Below are 9522 nucleotides of genomic sequence, written 5' to 3'. Positions count from 1 at the left end.
CACTTACAGCCTATACATTTCTGGTGCTTGGGCCTCAGAACCAGAATCCAAGTGTGATTCTTGTAGAGTGAATCTATCTCCTCTTGCATTGCTCTGAGCCACCTATCCTTCTCTGGACTTCTTACGGCCTCTTTATAGGTTGATGGCTCATGGTATTCAATCTCATCTGCTACAGTGAGAGCATAATACAACATGTCATAATCACTAAATCTGGAAGGGAGCTTGGTCTGCCTTCTCTGCCTGTCTCTGGCTATTATATGACTTCTCTGGCTCTCATTTGTTTCCTCTGATGGAATCACTTCTGTAGTCTCCTCATCAGACTGATCATCATAGGAATTCTCAGATTGATGCCCAGTGAGCTCCACCTCAAACCGAGTACTGTCTGAATTTCCCATCAAATAAGGCATTTCACTCTCTTTGAATACCACATCTCTGCTTATAACAACCTGGCCCATCCCCCCTTCTGTGCTCCATAACCTGTAGCCTTTGACACCCTTCTGATACCCCAACATAACACATTTTAAAGCTTTAGGATCCGGCTTGGTTCTCTTGGTGTGTGCATACACCCTACAACCAAAACTTCTCAACTTAGTGTAGTCTCCAGCCGATCCATACCACCTCATATCTGGTGTGTCATTGTTAATTGAAGTAGAAGGACACTTATTGATGAGCACAACAGCCGTTGAAGCAGCCTCTGCCTAGAAATGCTTGGGCATACCGAATGAAATCAACATACATCTCAGCCTCTCTAGGATTGTGCTATTGGCTCTCTCAGCCACTCCATTCTGTTGTGGATTATGTGGGACAGTCCTATGCCTTTTGATTCCCTTACTCTTACAGAAATCAGCAAATTCTGATGAGAGAAACTCCAAGCCGTTGTCTGTCCTAAGACACTTCAGTGCACAGCCTTTTTCTGTCTCTACTTCAGTGCACCATTCTTGAAACTTGCTAAAGGCTTCAGACTTCTCCTTCATAACATAAAACCATATCTTTCTTGAGAAGTCATCTATTATTGAGAGAAAATACCTGCCTCCACCTATACTTTGAACCGGTGAAGGCCCCCAAATATCAGCATGAGCATACTCCAAAGGTTTTGAGGAAGAGTGTTTCCCTGTATTGTATGGCAACTTCTTGCTTTTCCCAAGTATACACTCCTCACGGGACTTCAACTCATCCTCATCTGACCCATCATCAAGAGCAATCAATCCTTTCTTGGCAAGTTCCTTCAAACCTGCAAATCCCAGATGACCCAATCTGTGGTGCCAATCAATGAGCCTCATCTTCACTACTGCATTCACCTGATCAACATCAATGGCTCTTGCCCTGAGATAGTATAGATTATTTACTCTCTCGGCCACCATAAGTGTGTTAGCACCTTTCATCACCTTTATGAGACCATCTGCCAGAATTGATGCAAAGCCCTTTCTCTCTAGCATCCCAAGAGATATCAAGTTTCTCTTGATGGAGGGGATATACCTGACCTCTGATAATATCCTTTGAGAACCATCTTCCATGAGCAATCTCACACTCCCTATGCCTTTCACTTGGCAAACTTGATTATTTCGAAGCAAGACAGAGCCAGTGGCATCTTGGAGGTTCATCAGCCACCTTTTTTTGGAAGTCATGTGGAAGCTACAGCCTGAATCCATTACCCATACATCCGGGGCCTCATCCTCTGTCACATTCATAACTTGGGCCATCTCAACTTCCTCTGTGACATCAGCAGTATCCAGTGCTTTGACACCTTCGGCTTGCTTCCTTTTCAAAGCATAACAGTCTTTCTTGATGTGTCCCGGCTTCTTACAATAATGACACAATCTGGATTCCTTTTCCTCTATTGGCTTCTGCTTCCAAGGTTTCTGCTTCTTCTGAAACCTCTTCTTTCCACCCTTTCTTGGGTCAAACTTTACATTAAGGCTTTCACTGGCTGGATCCATTGTCTTCTCAGCCACCTTCTGAAATTCTTTCATCTTGAGGGCCGAATGCACCTCTTCATAGGTGACCTTTGAATCCTTCCCAAGTAGTATCGCATCTTTGAATTGCTCGAAACTCTTGGGCAAGGAATTGAGGAGCATCAACGCCTTATCCTCATCCTTAATAATCTCTTCTATATTCTCGAGATCATCAACATATTTGGCAAACTCTTCAAGTTGCTCTCCAATATTCCTTGATTCTGACATCTTGAACGTGAAGAGCTTTTGTTTGAGCAGGAGCCTATTGCTGAGCGACTTAATCATGTACAATGACTCGAGCTTGGCCCAAACCCTAGCCGCGGTCTCTTCTTTAGAAACTTCTCTCAGTACCCGATCACTCAAGCTCAAGATCAGTGTACTATATGCTCTATCATGAAGATCATGGGCCTTAGCTCCACCCTTCTCAGCCTCTTGCCCCTTCGCATCATCCTTCTCCCCATCTGAATCAGCCTTATTCTTCAACACCTCCCATAAACCCTGCTGCATAAGAACTGCCTTCATCTTTAGCCTCCACAGCCCAAAATCATTCTTGCCCGTGAACTTCTCCATATCGAACTTCGCGGTTGTCATCTTGAGAGCTTGATATTCCCACAGAGGCACCAATTTGTTAGAATGAACAAAGAAGAAAAGCAAGAATGAAGAAACTCTTCTTCACGGACAATTCAACAAACACGAACCAAGTAATGAATAAACTTGCAGAAATGGAGGACACGGCTGTTTACGTGGTTCGGCTCTGTCGAACCTACGTCCACGGGAGAATCCCGAAGCTCTTTATTCCAACACGATCAAGAATTACAATCATACAACACGATTACACACTCAAGAATAAGCAACTCTCTCTTCGCTCATGAACACTCTCATCTAGAACCGAAGACTATACAAGCTAATTCCTCACAAAGATAGTGTGTATCTCAAACTCTAGCTATTGATTGTTGTTATGAGCTAGTAACTGCTGCTTCAACACTCTTTAAAGCAGCTCAACTCCTTCACAATCAAAAACCGTAGCTAGCCGTTGTAACCGAATTTCAAACTTGAATTCTTGATAATTTTGCAAGTTAGTCCCTGCACTTGTTACTTTTTCATTCGTGCATCCACAGCCAACATCTTTTGTGAGACAAACTAAAAAGAAAAGTGTGACATCTATTATGAAACGGAGGGAGTAAATAACAATGTAATTTGGTACAGTTAATTCGTAACATATAACATAACGTAGCAATACAAATACATGATGATCTTGAATGAATGGAGAACAATGAACGGAAATGCAAAAACTTTAGGATCATTGATTAATTGATATTATAAATGGCTGATTGCATATTTAAAAGATAAAATCAGCAACCAATCATTAAAGGTGCAGGAACATCTCACCTTCGGCGATCCCTTTTCAGACAATCACAAAATAAAGAACTGGTTAATATATTCAAGATAATTACGTATTTCAAAATACTGTCTCAATTCATCCTATTTCACTAGCCCGGGGTTGGATAGGGTTCTGAAGGATGAACCGGATATGGACAGTTCCAATAAGATTTCATTCTTGAACAAAAATCCATTTTTTGATTTATTTCATCTATTCCATGACCGGACTGGGTGGTAGAGTGGTGGAAACGCTTCTTTCTTCCATATTTTGGACCTTACCTCCATGGAACAATATGTTACTGCTGAAACACGGAAGAATTGAAATCTTAGATCAAAACACTATGTATGGCTGGTATGAACTGCCCAAACTAGAATTCTTGAACAACGAAGAACCAGTATAGAACAGCATATAAGTTATCATGCTTGCATATCCATTATTTGAGTCTCCAACAATTATTCCAATAATTACATATCCAATTTGACCTATGGACGAATATGCAAGCATACGTTGACGGAGATTGGCCCTCGAGTGCAAAGGCAGAAGGGAGCTTGACTACAAGACCCACCCGTCGAGCAGGGAAGAAAGTCGGCCTTAGTGATTCGACGGTGCCGAGTGGAAGGGTCGTCGCTCAACAGATAAAAGTTACTCTTACTCACATCAGATTGAAATACAATTAAACATGCTGAACTAGAAATAGCTTTCAGTGAAATATGATATTTAATGCAATCATGAATATTTTATGGGAATGTAATTAAATACAAACTCTAAATATTGTATAAACTTCAAACTATGACCTCAGCCGTTAGAAAATATCAACATATAACAAAATAATATTAACAGAAAATGCCAACAGAGTGTGGTTGAAATGTGTTAGACAATTTGAGTCATTCCATTACAAGTGATATTTTCTTTTATGGCAAAACAACAACTATCCATCTCTCTCTTACTTTATCATATCTCTTACTTTTTTCTCTCTACTTTTTTGCTCACTTTTACTCTATTCTCTTTTCATTTAACCATTTAACAACACTACCTAAAAACTTGTACCCAAAAGAAATGTGTCACATAATGGGGATGGAGGGAGTCCTTGAATATTAATATTAAAATTGATATCTGATTTTTCTGATTACATTTGATATTTTTTTCTATCAATATATAATGTGCATATCAATATTTATCACCGTTAAATGTAATGAAAAATCTTGCACCCATACAAGTAAGGAATTTCACAGCATCTTTATTGAAACATTTTGCACGTAAAACAGCTTGTATTCCATTCCATTTGCATACAAATTACAAATGGTAGTCCTCAAAATATACGTGTACGAAAGGAAAATTTTCTAAAAGAAGCTAAAATCAGTTAAAACATTGAGTTTTCATCTCTCAAAAGAGAGTGATGCTTCCATATGCAAAGGAAAACCAGCATCTTCGGTATCTAACTTGTAAGGAAGCCAAATCTAGAGATACAGAGAGAGAATCAGCTCACATAGCTGCTTGCTGCTTCTTCTCCTCTTCAATTCGTTTGAGCTCAACTAATCTTTCTGCCCAGGCTCTGTCTCTTGCAACGGCAGCCATCTTACGCTCCACCCGTAGGGTGAGCTTCTTCTTCTTGGCCTCCTGCACCTGACCACTGCGTATCTTTCTTTCCGACTAATACAGGAAATGATACAGACATTCAAAGGTAGCAATGTACAAATATGAAATAAAATGTCCTTCCAAAGTCCAAACTACCCAACGGCCAACAAGAACACGCACCAAAACAAAAATTAAAGACCATTGGCAGTTCAAATGAGAATCTGAAATAACACAAAATCTGTCTAAAACTTCTTTAACGAAGACAGTGAGCTACGAGAACAGAATTACTTGGATCCTTAATCACTTACAGGATGTCAACACGAGTCTTTGTTTCAAAGCTGATAAACAAATACTATGAACTAATGTATTTCCTATACCCATCCTTCACACAAAGTAAGGTGAAAGCAGCGCATACACAATCAAAAGCACTTGCCTTACTAAAAACCTTTACTCCATAAGCTTAAGTTCGTTTATTACAACATGCTAGCGAGCTGAGCTCAATACAAAATCTTAAACTTCTAACTAAAAAAGTTTGATTCATAATCAGCTGAACATATTACAAAAACTTGAGGCAATGTTAGTAGGCTGGTGAGAAGATAGTAACATTTTTTAGTACCATACATACAACAGCTAAAACATAGAGTGGGGAAGAATGATATTGAGTAACCACTAACCATATCAAAAGTTAATTCCAATCAAGTTTATAGTTTATATTCTATCCTGATGGACTCAATTCTAGTTTAAATTCTCAGCTGACCAAAACTTATGCTGCTGTGACTCATGCAATTATAATTCAGAAAGGTGTCTCCAACTCAATGCGAAGTTATAGAACCCCTCCGATCATGAGGTGCCTAACTAAACTATAGTAGATAAATCAACTAGAAGCACACGTCCGCCACGCCACCAAAATGCATTTGATAACATAATTCTCATTTCTACTACTACAAGTTCAATTCCTAAACCTCATACTAGACTTGAAGTTCAGTTCACGACAGCCAAGCTCAATGGGGATCAAACTTGACATACATCCCACATAAAAATGCATTTGGCAACATAATTTTCATTTTTATAACTATGAGCTCGAGTGCTAAACCTCCTATTGGGCAATTAACATTTCATATCAACAAGTCTCACTTAGCACGATCAAGCTCAATGTGAACCAAAACTCAACCCTAGAAGGCACTGAATTAACCCAAAGACAGCAACAATCCGAACTAACACGATCTAGCTCAAAATATATTGAAATGAAAAGACCAAAACATGGCAATGAATGGCATGAATAAACCATAAACACAATTTGACATATAAATCCACCTTTATGAATGCACGATGCTGTTTAATCCTCTTCTTCTCATTCCTTCTCTTCACACTTCCCTGATTCGGCTGGTTAGGAAGAATAGTCTCCCCAGGAACGCATTTTACCCACGCATACGGACCTAATTAAGCACATTTCCCACGATTATGTTATCAATAATCAATTCCAATCAATAAGCAACACAAATGTATTATGCCAAAACCCTAAATTCAGCCGAACCTGGGGGTTTCAAGCTTGCTCTCTTGCGACGCGGCTTGTCGACGGGCCTACGCTTTGGGCACCTGGTGTCGGTGAGACTGTGGAAGGCGCTGCGAGGAGGAATCCAAGGATTGTCGCGGCGGAGGGGAGGGAAGAGGCGGTGGAGCTGCTGCGGCGGAGAGGTGGTGGAGAATGTTCTTGCTGCTGGAGAGAAATAGGAGACGGGTGAAAGGATTCTGGATACGGGTCGGATCAGGGACCTTAGGGATCCGAAACCCATGGCTATGGCGGATTGGTACAGTGACCTGTGTTTAGAGAGAGAAAATGGATGGCTTCGAATTGGGAGAATAAAAGCGATCAAGACGACGACGTTGGAATTGTTTTTTCGAATTTAAGCTACTTGGGCTAAATTTATTATGGGCTTGGTTTCAGATTTCCCTATAAAATACTAATGGATCTACGCTAAATTTTGGATTTGCGGATGTGTAATTTTTTTAGCAAAATCTAACTTTTTCATGCAAATTTTAAATGATTCCTAAAATTAAGGAATTTTGCGAATTTCACAACCCGACTCGAGTCTTCTATTTCCGAGAAAATGAAATTGACGTGACACACTGATGATAAATCTACGTTGATTCATTATAGTGTTAGTAAAACAACGTCATTTTTACAGGGACTTTGCATGAAGTTGTTTAAAGCACCATTTTTATTTCAAATATATAAATTTCCCCAAATCTTCTCATATACATGTGACACGAAAGGAGCTCGTACCGCGATGGGAAACAACAAATAGAATGATTGAATGATATTAGGGCGGCTAGGGTTTTGAGAGAAAACAAGTGCTTATAGAACTAGAATTGAAAGGGAAGAAGAAATTGACAACTTAATATTGTTTTTCTTTAGGGTGTGTTTGGACTGTCTTATACCATTTCTTTAGAAAAGGGAGACCCATATTTAGCAGTTCCCTTTTCAGACTTTTGCCTTTCCAAAGTTGGTGTTTGGTTCGATTTTTAGATACATAAGCTAACATTTTTGGTGTTTGGTTGGTCTTAATACACCATGAGTTTAAATGCAGCTTTCCATTTATACCCCTTATAAGTTAGTGTATTTCCATTTTTATCCTCTCTAAACCCTAGCAATTTATACTGCCCCCTCCTCAAATTTGTGAAGCTTGCGCCTCCTGCTTCGAAACCCTTCCAATTTCAGTGCTTGTGGTCCGATTTCTGTCGAGATGGCAAACTCTCCGGCACCGGTAAGTAGCCTCCGGCTAAATGCTATTAACAATTAGTCTTGAAACGCGGTTTACTTATATCATCCTTTTGCGTTTCTGTTTGAAGGCACTCTCCATGGAAACTGTGAGAACCCAATTTCAGTTTGGAAGATCCTGGGAGTCAACAAAGTATGTACTCATTTTTTCAAGTTTCTTTTAGCTTCAATTCAAGTTGTCAAATATTTTTGTATTAGAAGCTCCTTTTTTTTGAGTGTTAGATGCTCCTGCAGTATGTAGATTTCCTGGAATTGAATGGATTGATTTTTGATTGAATGAAAATATTTATTTGATTGAATGAAACTATGAACCAAAGTCATACGATATTGTTTTGTAGTGATCAATGATCACTTGGGACGAAACCGCAAGCGGAAAGGAGACCGGAAAGGAGACCGCACGAGGAGAAGCTGGACTGATCGAGAGGAGGTGACACTTGTTATAGCACTGAAGGACATCGTTGCCCGTGGTTGGAAGTCCGACAATGGGTTTCGAGGTGGATATCTTACGAAGCTTGAAGATGCAATGCGAAGTCGGTTTCCAAAGACTGATATTAAGGGCTCTCCGCACATCACCTCAAAACTATCAGCTTAGAAAAGGTTGTATGGGTCGTTGGCTCTTATTCTGAATAGAAGTGGGGTTGGGTTTAACAATAAGGGCGACTACAAAATCGATTGTAATGACGATCAATGGGATCAAATTGTGAAGGTTAGACTTGTTTTAATTCTTTGCCTGAAACTTCTGAACTGTTAAAATTCTGTTTTAACAGTGTGTGCGAGTAAGTAGCTTTAAATATGTGTTAAGACTAGTTTTTATCTTGATTGTAGGCTGATAAAGATGCTCGTTTTATGAGGAACAAGAGTTGGCCCTATTGGGAGCACTGACAAGTAATATTCGGGAAGGAACGTGCTAGTGGCACAGTTGCAGCGGATTACATGGACTCCGTTAATAATCTTCACTCTCTCGAACAAATGCAAGAGTCTTTTGGTACCATTGGAGAGCAGGTGATCCCTGATGAACAGCCAAGCATGAATGATCAGCCAAGCATGGACCCGTTGGGTGGAACGCCTACTCCGGCGGGTGCGGCTAACAGCACCAGCCACGGCGGTCGTGCCAACGCCACTTCTGGTAGCGTTGGAAATAAGAAGAAGTTGTCTGAGCTTGGCACTTATGGCCTTGTCCACCTACTAGAGAAGCTCCACGAGGATACTAACAAGAGGCTCGACACTTTATCCCTTCGCATTGGGTATGAATTCGATCTCAGTAAAGCTCGTAAGGACGTATTCCAGCTGTTAGGCAAACTTCCTGGTCTCACTCGTGAGCAGAAGTTTGATGTGGGAGAAATCCTACTTGAAAAGGTAGAGCGTTTGGATTTTTTCCTTGGAATGCAGGATGAGGATCGCAGTGCATACGTGCTTCGAGCCCTTGCGAAGTTTATGTAGGGATGTTTCAGCTACTTAGTAATTTTGGTGTCGACACCTAGTTGTAATCCTATTGTCTGCCAAACTTATGTTTTTTGTTGTGCTTGTGGGGATTAAGTACCCGGACGTATTGGCGCTGGACTTGTGTCGATGTTAGACTACTGTTTAATGTTTTTTTGAGGCTAACTTCCGTGGAAAACATTTAATCTGTGGTGCCCCATTGAAATCTCTGCTACTTTAAATTGCAATGTATTGCTTGAAGCTTTTGTTGCATTTGTATCTATATCATTGTGTATGGTGCAACGGTGTTGCATGTTGGAGTTTCTAAGTAGTTTGCTGTTGGAATTTTGAGTAGTTTGCTGTCGGATTTTTGAGTAGTTTGGTTGCAGGGATGTATCTGAGTAGTTTGCTGTCGG

The 9522-nt window shown here is 40.3% G+C and overlaps 1 protein-coding gene and 1 long non-coding RNA gene across 2 annotated transcripts; one reads left to right on the top strand and one right to left on the bottom strand.

Annotated features, from left to right (window-relative positions):
* Nucleotides 1-4550: 4550 nt before the first annotated feature.
* On the bottom strand, nucleotides 4551-6809 carry LOC121774969. The gene is made up of 3 exons (XM_042171894.1): nucleotides 6443-6809; nucleotides 6223-6344; nucleotides 4551-4983 (listed from the first exon to the last, which is right to left on the bottom strand). Exons 1-3 carry the CDS (start codon nucleotides 6699-6701, stop codon nucleotides 4816-4818), a joined length of 549 nt encoding a protein of 182 aa, XP_042027828.1. The 5' UTR covers nucleotides 6702-6809; the 3' UTR covers nucleotides 4551-4815.
* A 731-nt stretch (nucleotides 6810-7540) lies between these two features.
* Nucleotides 7541-9314, top strand: LOC121775310. Its single transcript, XR_006045112.1, has 4 exons — nucleotides 7541-7673; nucleotides 7759-7820; nucleotides 8026-8393; nucleotides 8513-9314. It is a non-coding gene; the product is annotated as an uncharacterized LOC121775310 (long non-coding RNA).
* The last annotated feature ends 208 nt before the right edge of the window (nucleotides 9315-9522 follow it).

The sequence above is a fragment of the Salvia splendens genome, chromosome 17, assembly GCF_004379255.2.
Source record: "Salvia splendens isolate huo1 chromosome 17, SspV2, whole genome shotgun sequence".
In the NCBI taxonomy this organism is placed as follows: Eukaryota; Viridiplantae; Streptophyta; class Magnoliopsida; order Lamiales; family Lamiaceae; genus Salvia; species Salvia splendens.
This window is presented reverse-complemented; position numbering and strand designations above follow the sequence as displayed.

What these genes read in the sequence shown, in the direction of transcription:
- LOC121774969 (XM_042171894.1), bottom strand. Translation starts at nt 6,701, where the DNA reads ATGGGTTTCGGATCCCTAAGGTCCCTGATCCGACCCGTATCCAGAATC. An exon ending in AGCAAGCTTGAAACCCCCAG is followed by an intron (nt 6,345 to 6,442) that starts GTTCGGCTGAAT and finishes GTGCTTAATTAG; the next exon opens with GTCCGTATGCGTGGGTAAAA. An exon ending in AGCATCGTGCATTCATAAAG is followed by an intron (nt 4,984 to 6,222) that starts GTGGATTTATAT and finishes TTCCTGTATTAG; the next exon opens with TCGGAAAGAAAGATACGCAG.